Source organism: Puma concolor, chromosome E3 (assembly GCF_028749965.1).
Source record: "Puma concolor isolate L17-30 chromosome E3, mPumCon1.1.hap2, whole genome shotgun sequence".
In the NCBI taxonomy this organism is placed as follows: domain Eukaryota; kingdom Metazoa; phylum Chordata; class Mammalia; order Carnivora; family Felidae; genus Puma; species Puma concolor.
This window is the reverse complement of record NC_141682.1, coordinates 27834983-27854420: the sequence shown is the minus strand read 5'-3', so window position 1 is coordinate 27854420 and position 19438 is coordinate 27834983. Positions and strand designations below refer to the sequence as shown.

Genomic DNA, 19438 nt, shown 5'->3' with positions numbered 1-19438 from the left:
TGTTGGGAATTTGATTGGTGTTAAAATAAATGTGCAAATTAACTGTGGAAAGAACTATATCCTTGCCATGTTCTGGAACACAAGCCATTTCTGCATTTATTCAAGTCCTTAGAAAAGTCTCCCCCGAAAGACTGATGATTACGGAGGTGGCATCAGATAATGGAAACAGCATGCTGCTTCTGAGAGAGAGGCTAGAGCTAGATGCTACCCACCTCCTCAGCGCCATCTGGACAGGTTATCTAACCTCCCCAGCCTCAGTTTCCACACCTTTACAATGGAGCTAGTCTCTCCCTCAGAAAGCTGTTGTGAGCAGTAATGAAGTAAAGGGCACAAAGGTCTTAGCCAGTGCCCTGCAAGGAAGATTTTAAAAAACAAGATCTTTTACTGTATTGTTTGTTATTACTACACTTAATTATTGTAATACAAGTTCCTTAAACCCTAAGTGTACTCACAATCCTTTTTTTCTCTAAGTTTATTTATTTAAGTAATTTCTATACCCAACGTGGGACTCACACTCATGACCTTGAGATCAAGAGTCACATGCTCTTCTGACTGAGCCAGCCAGGCGCCCCTATAATCCCATTTTAAAAATTTATTTATGGGGCACCTAGGTGGCTCAGTCAGTTAAGCGGCTGACTTCGGCTCAGGTTATGATCTCGCGGTCTGTGAGTTCGAGCCCTGCATCGGGCTCTGTGCTGACAGCTCGGAGCCTGGAGCCTGTTTCAGATTCTGTGTCTCCCCCTCTCTCTGACCCTCCCCTGTTCATGCTCTGTCTCTCTCTGTCTCAAAAATAAATAAACGTTAAAAAAAAAATTAAAAAAAATATTTATTTATTTATTTATTTATTTATTTATTTTTGAGAGAGAGAGTGAGTGGGGGAGGGGCAGAGAGAGAGAGAGGGAGAGAGAGGAGCCCAAGCAGGCTCTGCACTGACAGCAGCAAGCCTGATGTGGGGCTCGAACTCACGAACCGTGAGATCATGACCTGAGCCCAAGTGGGATGTTTAATTGACCGAACCACCCAGGTGCTCCTATAATCCCATTTGAAAGTTACCATTACGAATAGAAATTTTGCAGTTCTTTTTTTTTTTTAATGTCTATTTATTTTTGAGAGAGAGAGCATGAGCGGGGGAAGTCCAGAGAGAGAGAGGGGGACAGAGGATCCAAGGAGCCTCTGTGCTGATGGCAGTGAGCCCGATGAGGGGCTCGAACTCATGAACCATGAGATCACAGCCTGAGCCGAAGTAGGACGCTTAACTGACTGGGCCACCCAGGTGCCCATTGTGGGTTTTTTTTTTTTTTTTCAATTACAACTTCTATGTAGGTTCTTGCAAGATGAATTCTATTGATTTAAAAATATATATATCCGGGGTGCCTGGGTGGCTTGGTCGGTTAGGCGTCCGACTTCGGCTCAGGTCATGATCTCACGGTCCGTGAGTTTGAGCCCCGCGTCAGGCTCTGTGCTGACAGCTCGGAGCCTGGAGCCTGTTTCAGATTCTGTGTCTCCCTCTCTTTCTGCCCCTCCCCTGTTCATGCTCTGTCTCCCTCTGTCTCAAAAATAAATAAACGTTAAAAAAAAATTAAAAAAAAAATATATATCCATTTCTGTTGAGTCTGGCTACTACTGTTGCTTCTGCTATTTGACAGTGACTTCTACCAGCCCTAGTGAGCTCTTAGAGTGTCCCAAGTGCCAGGCTAAGCTCATTGACTTTTCATAACAAGGCACTGTTATCATAACCCCCATTTTATAGCTGAGGAAACTGAAGCTCAGAGAGGTCAACAAAAAACAATTGCCCAAAGTCGCCTACCAGCCAGTAAGAGGCAGGACGGGGGCTGGAACCGGAGCCCTATTCCCCGCAGTACTCTGAGGACAGGCCTGGTAGCATACATGCAAAACAGAGACAGTATTCAGCTCCCCCAGGGAAAGTCTGGGGACAGAATTCCCAGGGGGACTCTGCTGCGATGTCGCCAGGTATGAGATCTGGCCTTGCTCTTCACCATTATTCCATCGACCCCTGCCCCATTTTGCATCCCAGACCCACTTGTCTTTCAGGTCCTCGAATAGGTCAAGATCTCTCACGCCTCAGGACCTTTGCCCATGCTATTCCCTCTACCTGGAATGCTCTTCCTGTGGCTGACTCCTATTTATCCATTAGATACTAACTTAAATGTCTTTAACTTAGAGAGGCTGTGGCAACCACGGAAGTGCACTGCTTGGAACTCCCTCAGGAGGACCAGCTACAGGGAGCAAGGCTGACCCACGGCCCCAGCTCCCCTGCCCCTTCGGATTCACCGCTGCGTTCACAGCCAGACCAGGTTTCCTCCAGGCTGTGCCCAGTCAGTCAGTGACTGAGCAGGTACTCAGGGGTGCTGGTGCCGGCCCATTCCTGCCCCAGGCGGGGTTCCTCTAGTGGCCATCCTTTGCCTGAGGACTCCCCACTGGCCTAGCCAAGTCTTTCTCAGAACTGTGCTATCATCACACTTATGTCCCCTCCTCTTTTTTCCTTCACAGGTCTTTCCCCCTCAGAAATATTTTACACATCTAGTCACATTTTTGTGTCCACTGTTTTGGGAACTCACACCCAAACAGAGGCCTTCCCTGATCCTGCTATGTCCCCGTCATATACTCTTTCACAACACTACCTTCTACCTGGGGCATCCCGGTATCTGATTTCCCTCCACGTGCTGGGCACGCCGCAGTGACCTGCCGTATGGGCCCCAGGTGAAAGGTCGGCTAAGTCAAACTGGCATCCTGGCTGCAGCTGCCAAGAGAGCCCGATGGCCCCTGCTTCCTTACCTGTCTGTGATCGTGAAGCCCCGTCCAGATGTCGGCTGGAATCCCAGGCACACAGCTGTTCACAAGGTCATACACAAAGACATTCTCTTCCCAGCTGCAAACGTAAGAAACGCAGTAGTGTTACTCGTCTCTGTTCATAGGACAGAGTCAAAAACTGAAAGCAATCCTTGTCTTTTCCTTCGTTTTTCCTGACAGCAATCCTGTCTTTTCCTTCGTTTTCTTTTTTAACATTTATTTATTTTTGAGAGAGAGAGAGAGAGAGAGAGAGCTCACTCTAGTGGGGGAGGGGCAGAGAGAGGGGAGGGGAGACAGAGACTCTGAATCAGGCTCCACGCTGTGAGTGCAGAGCCCCATGCGGGGCTCAAACCCATGAACCATGAGATCATGACTTGGGCTGAAATCAAGAGTCGGCCACTTAACTGACTGAGCCACCCAGGTGCCCCTCTTTCTTTTTCTTTTATTTATTTAAAAAATATATTTTTTTAACATTTATTTTTGAGAGATAGAGAGAGACAGAGCACAAGCGAGTGAGGGGCACAGAGAGAGGGAGGCACAGGATTTGAAGCAGGTTCCAGGCTCTGAGCTGTCAGCACAGAGCCGGACATGGGGCTCGAACCAACAAACTGTGAGATCATGGCCTGGACCAAAGTCGGGTGCTTAACCGACTGAGCCACCCAGGCGCCCCTCTTTTTCTTTTTTAAATTACACCACCCATATGTGACTGTCTTTTCATGGCCACCTCCGGATCAGATCCATGCCAGTTCAAAGCAGATCTCAGCCCCACTATTCATCCTAAAAATTTACATCTGTCTCAAACACCCCAGCAAATGAGGTGGATTATATTGACAATATCATGAAGAGACAGAGAAAGGGGTTTCTCATGCGCTCTGCACATCAAATAACTTGATGGAAATCTCCACTAGACACTTTCGTTTTCTCTCAGAAGCCCTCCTATGCTGCCAGTCCTTACATATCATACCAGGTTTTTGTTCACATACCGCCTCCAAAATCTTTTGCCTCCCTGGAAAATTCGGCTCCGGGCTTGAGCTCGCATAGCCCACTCAGCAACACCAAAGCCCTTTGGTTAACAGGCCACCCCCGCTTAGAAAGTGTCAGCCTTTTCAGGCTGCAGTAACAAAATATCATAGACTGGATGGCTTTCAAACAACAGAAATCTATTTTTCACAGTTCTAGAGGCTAGAAGTCCAAGTTCAGGAGGCCAGCATGGTCAGGTGAGGGCCTTCTGGGTCACAGACTTCTCGCTGTGTCCTCACACAGAGGAAGGGGCAAGACAGCAATGTGGAGCGTCTGGTATAAGGGCACTAATTCCGGGGCGCCTGGGTGCCTCAGTCGGTTAAGCATCTGGCTCCTGATTTCGGCTCAGGTCATGATCCCAGAGTCATGGGATTGAGCCCCGTGTCAGGCTCCATGCTGAGCCTGCTTGGGACTCTCTCTCTCTCTCTCTCTCTCTTTCTCTCACCCTCAAAATAAGTAAATAAACATTAAAAGAAAAAGGGTGCTAATCTCATTCATGAGGGCTTCACCTCATGACCTAATCACCTCCAAATGTCCAACCTCCAAATATGGTCACGTTGGGCATTAGGATTTCAACCTATGAATTTGGGGGGTGGGACACAAATATTCAAACCATAGCAGAAGGCATTGGTGTCTTCTTGGGGGACCCTCACCTCCTATTTCAAAGAACTCAGAAAATACTTCACCTAACAAAAGACATCGGTGGAGGACACTGAAAGCAGTCTGCTGCCCAGAGCAACAAAGAAATGGAGATGGATGGATGGATAGAGAGAAACATAGAGATTTTCCTTGGATCATTAAAATGTTTCCTGAGCGCTGACTTCATGACAGGTACCATGTTGCATGTTTTGCATATGTGAAGTCACCGCATTGCCTTTTTTTTTTTTTTTTTTTTTGCATTGTCATATCAATGGGACACTGGGATGGACACCCCTGGTTGCTTACTCCACAGCCATCTCTGGTCTCTTTGCCTGTTGCCTACATAAGAAGTTAGGAGAGGAAGGGCACCTGGGTGGCTTGGTCAGTTGAGCATCTGACTCTTGATTTCGGCTCAGGTCATGATCCTTGGGGATTGAGCCCCAAGTCAGGCTCTGCGCTGAGCAGGGAGCCTGCTAGAGATATTCTCTCTCTCTCTCTCTCTCTCTCTCTCTCTCTCTCTCTCTCTCCCCCCATTCTCTGCCCCTCTGCCCTGCTTGAGCATGCCCACCTGTTTTCTCTCTCTCTCTCTCTCTCTCTCAAATAAAAAACACCACCCAAAAAGAAGTTAGGAAAGCTAGGTTTTACTTTCTAGCCTCCTCTTCAGCCACCACTGGCCATCAACCCCAGGTGGACCAACTGGATGTAAGCGGACTTCCGTAAGGGGCGTCTGGGAAATACTGCCCTCCCTGATAAATGGAGACAGGTGTGCGGAAAAGGCTGCAGGGTCCATTGAGGCCTTTCCTTCTTGGTTTATAGTTGAGGGTGGACCTGATGTTTGAAGCTGCTGCACTGAAGAGCCTGGGGAAGGGAACAGCTCACCCAGCGCCCTGCTACCAGGGAGCCTGGAGAACGCCATCGGCAGAGGCCAGAAGGGCAGGTAAGGGAGGTGAGGGCAACGGACACACAATAGACTCGGCTCAAGGAGCTCACAGACCCAGAGGGGCAGATCCCACCAGACCAGGGGTCCCATTTTCGGCTTCCACGTGGCATTAAGGTAGACTTCAATATGTTCAAGAAATCTTTATCAAGTCATAGTTAGCAGCCTCAGACCGAATAACTAGCAAATAACTCACTTTAAAACGGGACTCTGGTGAGGTGCCCTTTATGCTGCAACAAAGCGTATCTGCTGTCATCGGCTTCACCGGATGGCCACTCTCCACGGGCTGCCACCTTGTCTAAAATGCCCCCTATTAAATTCCCTTTGTCCTGAGGCCCTGGTAGCCAATCAGAGCACCCACATTTATTCTGCTTCGTTCTGTGTTTGCGGAAGACATTGCCAATCCGTTCCAGAAGCACTCAGAATCTTACTCAACACCGTGCTGCAGGCAATCCCATTCAGGGAGCTGCAGATACAGTTGGGAACTCAATCTTTGGGTCTCCCCCAAATTCATTTGTTGAAACCCCATATTCATATATTGGGAATATATGAACCCAAATTCCTATGTTAATACCAGTGTGATGGTATTAGAGGGTGGGGACTCTGGGAGGTGATTAGGTCATGGGGGTGGAGCTCTCATGAATGGGATGAGTGCCCTGAAAAGATGCCAGAGAGCTCTCACCCCTTCCCCGGTGAGGATGCAGCTCGAAGATGGCCATCGTGGACCAGGGAGCAGGCTCTCCCACTATGAACCTGACCAAGCTGGCACCCTAGCTTGGACTTCTCGCCACCAAACTGGGAGAAATACATTTCTGTTGTTTGTAAGCCACCCCGTCTGTCGTGTTTTTGTAACAGCAGCCTGAACGGACTAAGCACCGAGATACCGTTGGAGGAAACGGAAGGGAAAAAGGGTGAGTGGGGCAGGGCTTGCCGGCCCTCAGAAAGACGATCTGACATGGGAACCCTAAGTAAGAACTGGCCCCCTTGAGATGCCTAGAATTATAACGAATGAAACTATTAATGGCTCCCTCTCTTGAGCACTCAGTGACGAGCTAACTTTGAAAGAACTTCAGATGCTTGGTCTCCTTGGTCAGACGGTGTAGGGAGGAAGTGGCAGAGCTGGGACTAGTCCAGGACTGTCTGAGTCTAGTGTCCTTGCTTCTTCCTTTGGAACATCTGCTGTTTCCATTCTTTAGGCTTCCTCATCCTTGAATATCCTGATCCAAGATGGTCCTTCCAGGAAACCTTCCCTGAATACCCCCTATCCACTCCGGACCACCTGGAGCACACATTTCTGACTTCCCAGAGGCAGGCTGGTTGGTTTATTTCTCTATTTCTTAAGGTCTGGTGTCCTCAAATGAGCCACAAGGACCACATAAACAACACCAAACCTTACTTCTACTTGACATCAGCAGGGCTCTCGTCAACATTGATGTTCCAAGAGTATGTGTTCCGCCGTGTGAGGGAATCCACTTTCTGGGGACAGGGTGTTCTTCACCCTAGTGGGTCCTTGGGCTTGGTCCTGCCCCGCTGCGTAAGCACTGGCATCCCCACACGCCTCTCTCACGCACAATTTGGGGTCTCCTACATTGACTGCTGAGCATACACGTTGAGCAGTCATCGGGTAGAGTGGCCGCCTAGCCATTTTAGCACTTTGTCATCTTTGTTCAACAGCACCTGCTTGGGAAACAATTTCCATATTTCATTGCATTTTCCCCATAACTGGTCAAAATAATGGGAACATACAGAAGCCCAAGGTGCTACCGCAAGTAATAAGGAGCATAGAGCAGTTGAACTTAATTCAACTCAACTGCCTCTTGAAACAAAGGCGGAAATGATTAGGTAAACAGAAAGTATGAGGATCTTAAATTTCAATCAGATGCTCCACAGACAGGCATAAGCTGATTGTGTGTTTAATTATGAAAGAAAAAAATAAAAGCATGAAGAAAACACCAGAAATAGAGAATTGGATTGTGTCTCAAAGACAAGATGTAATTAGGGATTTTATAATAGCGTCTAGCTTTCTGTGAACTGAACTTCACATACAACAGGTTAAGGAGTTGTTCAGATCCAACTTTCCAAAATGTTTTCATAAAAGTATCATAGACCGGGATGCCCGGGGGGGCTCAGTCGGCTAAGTCTCTGACTCATGATCTCTGCTCAGGTCATGATCTCATGGTTCATGAGTTTGAGCCCCACGTTGGGCTCTGCACTGACAGAGTTTGGGATTCCCTCTCTCCCTCTCTCTGCCCCTTACCCACTTGCTCTCTCTCTCTCAAAATAAGTAAATAAACTTAAAAAAAAAAGTATTAATACCAAAATGGAAAACTACCTGTAAAAGAGAGGAAAGGGAGAGAATGTTAGTAGTACAAGAAGGAAAAAGAGGGGGCATTCGGAGTTGAGAAGACAGGAAGAAGGTAGGCTGAGGCAGCAAAGGACCAGAATTGGGTCAAGAATTGCCTGGAAACTCCCCACCTTTGCCCAGAATCTTTGCTGATGCCTAGCTAAGGTTGAGGTTATAAGCACCACGAGTGGCTGAACTGTCCTGCCTGTGGGCTGGCTAAAGAGAAATTTTCACTTGGAATCATTTAAAAATGTACTCTTTATTCCGAGTATCTCATTTTCCTCTACAGCCTTGAAAGTTTTGACAACTTCTTTGATCCACCGGTGTGCGGGCCAGTCCTGTGCTGTGCCTGTATCACAGCGGATTTGCCCTGAAGACTGCCTTTCCCACGCTTTCTTGTCAGCTTCCCCGCAAGCAGCGGGAAGGGCCAGAAGAGGAAGGGGGCAGAGAGAAGCCGAGAGAAGCCCGGTATTTCTCTCCCTGCCTCGGGAGTCGCTGGCCGGGGCTGCCTCGCCTTGGTGGCTCCAGCTCTATGAGACTGGTTTGCCTTCCCATTAGGGGTGGAATTGGCTTCCTGCTGTTGTGAATCTCTAGACTGCCTCGTTACGATCTTAGATTCCATCACTCGTGCGTATTAAGTTCTGTTCTGCATGTCTGAAGTGGTTCCTGTTCTCCTAATAGACCATGACAGCCTCCCATCTTCTTCAGCATCACTGAGAATACAGTGGGAGCTCTATGTATCTGTTGGCTGAATACATGGAGGATTCATTTAAAAACTAAGACGGGGGCGCCTGGGTGGCTCAGTGTGTTGAGTGTCCGACTTCGGCTCAGGTCATGATCTCATGGTTCATGAGTTCGAGCCCCATGTCGGGCTTATAGTGCAGAGCCTGTTTCTCTGTCTCCCTCTCCCTACCCCTCCGCCACTCACGCTATCTATCTCTTTCTGTCAAAAATAAACATTAAAAGGGGCGCCTGGGTGGCACAGTCGGTTAAGCGTCCGACTTCAGCCAGGTCACGATCTCGCGGTCCATGAGTTCGAGCCCCGCGTCAGGCTCTGGGCTGATGGCTCGGAGCCTGGAGCCTGTTTCTGATTCTGTGTCTCCCTCTCTCTCTGCCCCTTCCCCGTTCATGCTCTGTCTCTCTCTGTCCCAAAAATTAAAAAAACAAACAAACAAAAAAAAAAAAACGTTGAAAAAAAAATAAACATTAAAAAAAAAAAAAAACAACTAAGATACAGGACCCCTTCTCAGTTCTTAACAAAAGTCAGTGACTCTAAAGCATAAAGAACCAACTGTCTTTCTGACTTCAAGTCTCTGAGGTCCTTGAAAAGAAGCCATACATCGGCAAGGCCGTCGGATGTGAAAGCAAGTCAGTTAGACGTGATGAAGGGGCACCCGGGTGGCTCAGTTGGTTAAGCGTCTCACTCTTGATTTTGGCTCAGGTCACGATCTCACAGTTCGTGAGATCGAGCCCAATGTCAGAGCATGCTTGAGATTCTCCCTTTCCCTCTCTGCCCCTCCCCAGCTCGTGCTTGTTCTTTCTCAAAATAAATAAGTAAATATGGGGCGCCTGGGTGGCTTAGTCGGTTGAGCGTCCGACTTCAGCTCAGGTCACGATCTCGCGGTCCGTGACTTCGAGCCCCGCGTCAGGCCCAGAGCCTGGAGCCTGCTTTCGATTCTGTGTCTCCCTCTCTCTCTGCCCCTCCCCCGTTCATGCTGTCTCAAAAATAAATAAATGTTAAAAAAAAATTAAAAAAAAAATAAATATAACAAATAAATAAAAGGTGATGAAAAATGGGCTCCAGGAAAGGTGGGCAATGAGTGCAATTTCGGTGCCACGGAGTTAGCGTGACTTCCGTGAAGAGATGGAGGAGAAGGGGATGGGAATTCCCAGCAGAGGGAACAGAATGTGCAAAGGTCTGGAGGAGTAAAACGGTTGCACCAGACCGTAAAACTTTGAGACGGTCAATGTGGCTGGGGCTTAGGAGACACAGAGGAATGCTGAAGGTGGCCTTGGTGGGTGGTTATTCGACCGTTCAGGTTCCAATCCCAGCTCCACCGCTTTAAAGCTATGTAACTTTGAGCAAGTTACCTTCTTGGAGGATCGGGTTCCGTGTCTGTGCAAAGGAAGATACCTACCCAATATGGTTTGAGAGAGCTTCAAAATGATGCTGTACACAAACACTCAGCAAATAGACGTCACTTATTATTCCTCGTATTATATTCTTGGTATATACATTATGCACATTGTATCGCAGGGTCAAGCCCCGTGTTGTCATGCGGGGCACAGCACAAAATCAGCACATGTGAAGGTGGATCCTGTAGCAGCTCTTAGCTTCCCATGCTACATGCTTCGCCTTCAACTGTTTCAATGAGAAACTGGGCTGGATCGGTTTGTTTCTTTCTTCTTTTTTTTTTTTTTTTTTTTTTTAATTTTTTTTTTTCCAACGTTTATTCATTTTTGGGACAGAGAGAGACAGAGCATGAACGGGGGAGGGGCAGAGAGAGAGGGAGACACAGAATCGGAAACAGGCTCCAGGCTCCGAGCCATCAGCCCAGAGCCTGACGCGGGGCTCGAACTCACGGACCGCGAGATCGTGACCTGGCTGAAGTCGGACGCTCAACCGACTGCGCCACCCAGGCGCCCCAACTTTCTTCTTTTTTTAATGTTTATTTAATTTTGAGAGAGAGAGAGAGAGAGAGAGACAAAGCAGGAGTGGGGGAGGGGCAGAGAGAGAGGGAGACAGAATCTGAGGCAGGCCCCAGGCTCTGAGCCGTCAGCACTGAGCCCAACGCAGGGCTTGAACCCATGAACTACGAGATCATGACCTGAGCCCAAGTTGGACGCCTAACCGACCGAGCCCCCCCCAGGCCGGATCCGTTTCAATGAGAAATTGGGCTAGATCAAAGTTAGCTTGAATTACCAAAGAGAAACACACCAGTGAGAAATGCCAGTTTTCACTCTCCGTTCCAAAGGGGGTGCTTGGTTGGGCTATGGGGGACGGATGTCCACTCACCTGTGGATGGAGGCCAGTTTCGCAGACTTCCTGCCAATGGAGAACTCAGAACAGTAGAAGTCAGCCTCGGCCCAAGTCTTATTGAGAGGGAAAAATCGGTAGCAGTGGCCTTGGAACTCCATCCAGAACAGTGGGCACAGAGAAGCCGGGGGCAGCTCGGGCATGGCTGTGGGCAGAGAAAGAGGCTGGCGGGAGGGCTGATAGACTGGAAACATTGTTCCTACAGCTTATGACACCTTTTCAAGAGTGAAAGTAAAACATGTCCCATTGTGATTAGTAACATTCTATGCCTGAGGTCCAAAAAATACATGCGTACCTAAAATTTACCAAATGACAAAAGTAATATATGCTCATTATAGAACACTTGAAAAATGTTACTGCTTTGGTGTGTTTTTCTTCGTATCATGCTTGAACGCAGTGATTTGTAAAAATTCAATTATTGGGGCGCCTGGGTGGCGCAGTCGGTTAAGCGTCCGACTTCAGCCAGGTCACGATCTCGCGCTCCGTGAGTTCAAGCCCCGCGTCGGGCTCTGGGCTGATGGCTCAGAGCCTGGAGCCTGTTTCCCATTCTGTGTCTCCCTCTCTCTCTGCCCCTCCCCCGTTCATGCTCTGTCTCTCTCTGTCCCAAAAATAAAAATAAAAAACGTTGAAAAAAAAAATTTTTTTTTTAAATTCAATTATTATATTGTACTATACATACCTGTCAATATTCAGAGTTCCAAAAATTAGAATATATTCCCCTCCTGTTATTATAAATTTTCATAAACACTGTTTTATTTTATTTTTAATTTTTTTTTTCAACGCTTATTTATTTTTGGGACAGAGAGAGACAGAGCATGAACGGGGGAGGGGCAGAGAGAGAGGGAGACACAGAATCGGAAACAGGCTCCAGGCTCTGAGCCATCAGCCCAGAGCCTGACGCGGGGCTCGAACTCACGGAGTGCGAGATCGTGACCTGGCTGAAGTCGGACGCTTAACCGACTGCGCCACCCAGGCACCCCTCATAAACATTGTTTTAAATAGCTCTTGAATACTCCACGGAGTGGTCCCCCTAGAGTTTATTTAATCATTCCCCTATTTGTGGATAATTAGACTGGTTCCCTTTTTTTAAAAACAAATACACATAATGCTGAGATGAACAGCCTCATACATCAAGCTTTTTTCAGCATTTCTGAAGATTTTCCAAGGAGAGATTTTTAAGGCTTTGATACAACTTGCTAAATTGCCTCCTGAAAGCAATTTATCCTCCCACAGTAATGTCTGAGAGTGCCCATCTCACAGTGCCCTCGCCAGTGCCGGGTGTTGTCACTTTAATGGCAATCTTTGCAAATTTTATAAGCAAAAAAAAGGTGTCTTGTTTCAATGTGCAACTCTGGGCTCTGTGGTGAGGGCAGATATTTCTCCACGTGTCTACTGACAAACTATAGCCAAGCCTATTTATATCTGTAGCCCAGCGAACTACTGGGGTTCAGGAAGCATCCTTAATTCTGAAAAAGCACAGATGGAAATCCACTTTTGAGACAATAAAGTTCCTCCAAGCCTCGACCCCCTTGAAGGCCTCTTAGGAGATATCTTTTTTTTGGAAACCACAACTCAAGATGACTGGTTTCGAGGAAGAAGGGGCACTGAGAGCCTGCCTTGAGCTATGTTAGGTAGCTCACCCACAGTGGGGGGCAGGGCTAACATCTGTTGGACTGGGACTCTGGAGGTCCGGGTCCCAGCCTCCAGCTCTGTGCCTAACATGCCAGGTGACAATGGCACATTCAGCTGTCAAACTGGTTGATCTCTGGGGCCCCTTTTGTGGCCCCCCCCCCAAGGGTGTGGGATCTTTGCCTTTCAAGCCACTGTAACAGCTGGCTGAGCTCTTGAATAATAAAGTAGTGGACAACATTTATGAAGTATTTGTAATGTGTCACACACCTACAGGGAAACTGAGGCTTGGACAGGTTAAGTGACTTGCCCAAGGTCATCCTGCTCGCAAGTGGCAGGTAGGGATTTGAACCGAACCTCCTGACACCAGAGTCTTTGATCTGAAAGTCCACATGATGCCTCATCATGGGACATCAACGGGGCTGAGAATGGTTCACTGTCTTTCAGCACCTTACTTCATAGAAGTTCGCCAAATGCTTGGCGTCCATGGATTGCTCTGTAATAGTATGACTATTAATGATTAGCTCAGGGTTTCATAGCCGGGGTTGATGGGGTTTCGGGGATCCATTGTGTCCCCTGAAATGAAGTGCAAAATCAAGAGTGTGTACGTGTGCATGCGCATTTATCTGGGGGAAAGAGTCAGATGTCTTAATCCAGAGAGCCACGCTAAGCAGACAGGTTCCATGTCTCCCATCACTGACCAGAGCCACTGGGCTTTCTCATTTGACCAGAACTGCCCTTCCTCCCCCGGCCCCAGACAGCCACACGGTCAGTCCTGCTTTGTTCCCCCTCTTGAAACAGTGGATGTTGCTGAGCTCTTTGTAGGAACTTTGTGGCACTACCTTTGAAGATGCACAGAGACTTTAATAATTAAATGAAAGGGGCTGGAAGGGGAAAGGAGGCGGCCAGGGTTCCTACTCCCCTCTCCCCAAGGTCCAAAGGCTTCTCCTGGGTCCTAAAGCCTGGTGGATATTTCCAAAGCAGGTCTCCCTGTGGAAAACAAGCTCTCTCCTTCACCCTCCTGGTTCCTTTGATTTTGTCTACTGAACAAATGGTGGTTATGGATGCCTGGGGTGAAACATACCAGAAAATGGGGCTGTGACAGGTCACTGCTCAATTATTCCCTTTTCCACCTGGGCAGGCAAAGGCCTTTAATTGGAAGGATCTGGGAGGCAAAAAGCCACGTGTTTGCACATGGGATAATGAACTCCACCCTGCCTGGTATCCCACACCCCCCTTCCCTCTGGGATTTCTAGAAACTGAGACTAGAAGGGTCTTAGAGGCCTTTTATCAGCCTGAACCCCAAAGTAGCCTTCGCTAATCTGTGTCTCTCTCACGAAGGGATTTCTATAGGTTTACAGCTTGATGAGTCAGGTAATGATGGTAACAAACAGGACCAACCCCACTGGCTGTCACCTGAACCAGGCATGGTGTCAGGCTCTTTGCGCATATCAGCTCAGTTAGTCTTCACACATCCTACAAGGTAGATACCACAATCACTCTCGTTTTACAGAGGAAGGAACCAAGGACAGAGAGGTTGAGTAACATGCCCAATATCACACAGCAGCTGAGTGGCGGAGGCGGTTTTTAAAGCCAGGCTGTATGGCTCCAGACCTAATTTAGAGATTCCTGTCGGATTTAAGCCCATTTCCTTTTGACTCAGTCTTGATGGTCTGGACATTCATTCATTTCTTTTTTCATTCAACAAATTCTATTTGAGCACCCACTTGGGCTCAGGCAGTTAGCTGGAGATACTGTGGCCAGCTACACAGAGGGGGCTTCTGATCGCTTGGGTTTTACAAGATTGACATAAAGAAAAATAAGAATGGGGGCGTCTGGGTGGCTCAGTTAAGCGTCCAACTTTGGCTCAGGTCATGGTCTCATGGTTCGTGGGCTTCCCGCGTCTGGCTCTGGGCTGACAGCTCAGAGCCTGGAGCCTGCTTCCGATTCTGTGTCTGCCTCTCTCTCTGCCCCTCCCCTGCTTGCACTCAGTCTCTGTCTCTCAAAAATAAGCAAAATGTTAAAAACTTTTTAAGAAAAATAAGCACAGAAATAAATTATTATGCCATTTGTGGATGTGGGTCACGCTGGCAAAAACTTGAGGGAGCACCCCGAAATTATTTTTGGAGGCTGGTTATTTGTTTACTCGCTTTGTCTCCCTAGTTGAACTGGTGGCCGCTCCAACTGTCTCCTCAAGGAGCTCATGGGTTGATTAGGACAGGAGCCCCCTTCCCAGATGGGGAAACTTCAGGGTGTTGCCACAGGAGCACCTAAAAGTGGCACCTAGGATTTGGAGATCTGGGAAGCTTCTGGGAGGGGATGATGTCTCAACTGAGACCTCAAAGATAAGAGTCAGGGAACATGTTTCCAGTGAGGACACAGCAGGTGCAAAGGCCTGGGGGTATGAGAGAATATGGAACATTTGGAGAACTGCAAATGCTTCAGCCAAGCTGGGAATCGGAGAGGGTGAGAAGGTAAGAGATGAGGCCAGAGGTGACAGAGGGAGGGTGGAGGGGAAGGAAGGGGAGGGGATGCACAAAAGGGCTCGTTGCTCTGGAAACCGGGAGCCTGCAGTGGTCTTTTCCTTCAATTAGCAGCACTAAAGGCCACCAAGGTCTCCCAGCTGGGGTGGGAGTCAAAGTCTTTGGGAGCTCTGAGCTTGTGAAGAAAAAAGAACACACCAGTGGAGTTCAGGCCTCATTTTTTCTCTCTCTCTCTCTTTTTAAAAGAAGAAATTGTCACCTTCCCACTCAATCTGGCTGCTCGCTCCCCTGGCACCAATCCAGCCGCCCACAGTGCACTACCACGCTGCCTCCCGCCCAGATCCGCCTTGGGAGCCAGCCAGGAGGGGCGGTGAGGGAGGCTCTGGGGGCCACGTCCCAACCCCCAGCCCCACCCCCACTCCTGGGCCCCAGATGTCCCAGGAGACCGGGAAGGTGGCCTCTGGGAGGGCTGCCTCACTTCCCGCTGCCTCCCTGGTTCACACAGCCCGCTGTCAGGCCGTCCTCCTCCACTAGTGAGTCCTGGATCCGCACTGGTGGTCCTGGGGCTTCTCATGCCCGAGTTTTGCTCTCCCTTCTCTGGGCCACTCTCGTGGCCACAAGATAGAGAGGAAAGAGCACTGGGAAATGTCTTACATTCTTAATAGCAGCAGCCATTCGTTGGGTGGTGAGTGTATAACTGCTCAGATCAGGCTAGGAGGGGTATCGGTATCATGCCCGTTTTACAGCTGAGCAAACTGAGGCTCAGAGAGCTGAAGTCACTTGCCCCTACAGCTAGCAAATGGTGGTGGTATCAGGATGGGCTCAGACATCCCTAAACACTAAGTGCCTCCAGGAAACCTCTTTTTTTTTTTTTTCCTGGTCTTGGTTTTCTCATTTGTAAGACAAATATATCAAACACCAAATTTAACAGCTCATATGCTGAAGCCCTAACTCCTCAATGTCTTTGGACATGGGGCACTTGGGAGGTGATCAGGGTTAGATAAGTTCATGGGGGGGGGGGGGGGGAACCTATGATAAGTGCCCTTATAGGAAGAGAAAGAGAGAACAGAGCTCCCGACCCTCACCCCCCTCTCTCCACTGTGGGGGGAGACAGCATCTGGAAGAGAGTACTCGCCAGGAACCAAATTGCTCAAGATCTTGATTTTGAACTTCCCAGGCTCCCAAACTGGGAGAAATAAATTCCTATTATTTCAGCCTCCCAGTGTATGGTGTTTTCACCATAGGTTATAGCAGCCTGAGCTAAGACCAAAAGTTAATTAAGCAAATAATTCAATGTTTCCTGGGTGCCTACCGGGCTTTGAGGTCTGTGACCTCAAGTCGCTCAGTATGGAGAGAGGAACACACACATGGCAATGAGATGCACTTCAGAAATATGCAGAGGGCTCCGTGACCGTGGAGGAGGGGTGGGGAACGGGTCAGAGCGTCCATGCGGCACTCTGGGATCTGACTCTATGATCCAGGCTCTGAGATGTCTTCGAGGAAGTAGGGACATCCAGTTGCTCAGACCTCCATGCTCCAGCGTGGACTCTGGAGTCCAACGGCCCCAGCTGGACACTCAGTGCTTTGTGCCTCTGTTTTCTCATCTAAAAATGGACATGACGATAATGCCTACTTCACAGGGAAGCCATGGCCTGGCTCATGGTTGGCATCCTAGTAAGCATTAGATATTACTACTACAGAGACAGCTTGGGCCCCGAAACCTGCCTGGAGCTGGGAGTACAGTGCCAGCTTCCTGGAGGAAAGAGAAGCCCGATTCCCCCTTGCCCACCCCCGGGGGCCTGCGGAAGCAGCCAGTGAGCTTCAGACTTCAAACGCTTTGCTGGAATGTCCTTTGCTGTGAAGAGTACTTGGCCTCAGGAGCCAGGAAATGAAACTTGTTGGTAACGGTTGAAGAATCATAATGGCAAATATTTATGTAGCTTTTACTAGGTGCCAGGCTCCCTTCTAAGCACTTTACACTCATTAATCCACTTAAACAATGTGATCAAAGCCAGGTTCGGAGAAAAGGTTTTACGGAAAGGCTGTAGTCTGGCTAAAGCCTCCCAAGCCTTCCAGAAGTGTCTAAAGTAATCTCAAGCAAATCTAGAGGTGTGGCTCCGATGCACTGTGTGCATATATCTTCACGTGCGTGGAAGGTTAGGAGCGCTGGGATCAGTAATAATATGACCAATGCTCTTTTCTGCAAGGAAGAGTTGGGAGTATCCAGGGGAGGATAAACTAGGCCCATTCTCAATAAGGAGGGCTTTGACTGTGCCCTCAGCTTCATGGTCTGCAGGGGCTCCCTGACACCCTAAGATGAGCCCGCCCTAGTCACACATCAACATGCACACTCATACACACACACCTGCACGCACGCGTTCTCTTCTGACTCGAAGCCACTTTCCTCGAGAAGATCTGTCTGCCCAGGCCCCAACTAGACTTTCTGCTGGGCTGGGAACCTGGAGAGAAGGAGAACTACCACTTGGACGGATGATGACCATGGCAGGGTCACTGGCCTCTGTAGGCCTCAACTTCCACACCTGTAATATCGAAGGGTCGGGCTCCATGGATTCCCCAACCCTTCCTGCCAACTTCAGTTCTGAGCTTTCCAAGGTTGCCGGGGTTTGAAGTGATCTCAGTGCCGCTCTCAGCTGAGCGGGGGGTGAGCTGGGGGAGAGATGTCTGGAAGTTCCTTTCTCCAATGGAGGTTTTTGTCACAGCAGAAAACCGTCTCTGGCCATTTCTATCATCTCATCAACAACTGCAGTAACAGAAGTACTAGCGGTAAGAACTCAGTTTTTAAGCACTTACCGTGTGTTAAGCACTTCACGTCATGACCTCACTGAAGATCCCCCAAATGTTTGGTAGGCACTGCTAATTCTCCCCACTTTCTAGAGGAGGAAACTTGACGCTCAGAGATGCCAGGAACATAAGCAGTAAGAGAGAGAGAGAGAGAGAGAGAGAGAGAGAGAGAGAGAGAGGAGACTCCCCAGTTGTTTCCACTTGCAAACTCAGCCTCAGGCCCTTTCCACACACTGGATACAAAGGAAAGACTGCAATATACAAGGCAGACTTCAAGGATATTTTGTCCATCTTCTCTCCTGCTTGCCCATTGCATGGATGCGGAAACTGAGCCATAAGAGCAAGGATGAAAGACATTATTATGGACTGAATGTTTGTGTCCCCCTGTTCCTCCCCCATTCATATGTTGGAGCCTTAACCCCCAATATAATGGTTAAGTGGGGTCTTTGGGGGGGGCAATGAGGGTTCAATGAAGTCAGGAGGGTGGGACCCCCATGATGGGACTAGTGTCCTTATAAGAAAAGGAAGAGAGGGGTGCGTGGGAGGCTCAGTCGGTTGAGCATCCGACTTCAGCTCAGGTCATGATCTTCCTGCTTGTGAGTTCGAACCCCGCATCAGGCTCTGTGCTGACAGCTTGGAGCCTTGAGCCTGCTTCTGATTCTGTCTCCCTCTCTCTCTGCCCCTCCCCCGCTTGCACTCTGTCTCTGTCTCAAAAATAAACATTAAACAAATTAATACAAATAAATAAAAATAAAAAAGAAGAGGAAGAGGGACCAGAGTGTGCACATGCTCTTTCTCTCTTTGCCATGGGAAGACATAACAAGAGGGTGGTCACCTGCAAACCGGGAAGAGGGCCCTCACCAGGGAACTGAATCAGGCAGCACCTTGACCTCCCAGCCTTGGAACTTCGAGAAACAGATTCCTGTTGTTGAAGCCACCCAGTCCATCCTACTTTGTGATGGCAGCCAGAGCTGACTGAGACAGATGCTCAGAGATTTTATGACAGAACTGGAGCCCGACACTTGCCCAAATGAACTCATCTCCCACCATCAGGGTGGCCAGATTAAGAAGGAGGCCCAGGTAAATCTGAATTTCAGATAAACAACTAATTTTAAGCCTACGTCCCACGTAATTTTTTTAAAAAATGTTTTTATTTATTTTTGAGAGAGAGAGAGCACGATCAGGGGAGGGGTAGAGAGAGAATTGCACAGAGGATCCGAAGTGGGCTCTGCGCTGACAGCAGAGAGCCTGAAGCAGGGTTCGAACTCACAGACTGTGAGATCATGATTTGAGCCAAGATCAAGAGTCACTCAACCGATTGAGCCTTCCAGGCCCCTGTCCCACGTAATATTTGAGACATGTTTATGCTGAAAGATGACTATTTACCTGAAATACAAATTTACACGGGCACCAGGCATTTTCTCTGGTAACCCTATCACCCCACTGTTTAAGTTGGTCCCAACACTGTAACAGCCCAATAATGTGGTCTTATGGGAGTCTTACAAGTAGTTCATTATTAGTCATACTTTAATGGGGATCAAAACGGTATCTCTGCCATAAAGTTATTGTGAAGGTTAAATAAATCTATACACACAAAAAAGTGCTTAAAACAATGCCCGGCATATAGTAAGGGCTGTGTAAATCTTAATTGGTCATAGGTATTATTTAATTAATTAATTAATTTATTTATTTATTTATTGAGAGAGAAACAGAGTGCGAGTGGGGGAGGGGCAGAG

General features: G+C 48.4%; 1 protein-coding gene and 1 long non-coding RNA gene across 12 annotated transcripts in view; one reads left to right on the top strand and one right to left on the bottom strand.

The window, feature by feature from the left end:
• The window catches only part of LOC147573087 (uncharacterized), a 476171-nt gene extending 474582 nt beyond the window's left edge, over positions 1 to 1589 (top strand). The window contains exon 2 of the long non-coding RNA XR_015245712.1: positions 1455 to 1589. This is a non-coding gene — a long non-coding RNA (uncharacterized LOC147573087). The remainder of the gene's footprint in view (positions 1 to 1454) is intronic.
• Positions 1 to 19438, bottom strand: part of SYT17 (synaptotagmin 17) — a 121050-nt gene that overhangs the window by 9533 nt on the left and 92079 nt on the right. For all 11 annotated transcript variants that reach the window (XM_086692966.1, XM_086692969.1, XM_086692971.1 and 8 more), the window contains 2 exons: positions 10768 to 10933; positions 2797 to 2890 (listed from right to left, as the gene is read on the bottom strand). In XM_086692966.1, coding sequence (XP_086549092.1) covers positions 2797 to 2890; positions 10768 to 10933 — 260 coding nt within the window. The remainder of the gene's footprint in view (positions 1 to 2796; positions 2891 to 10767; positions 10934 to 19438) is intronic.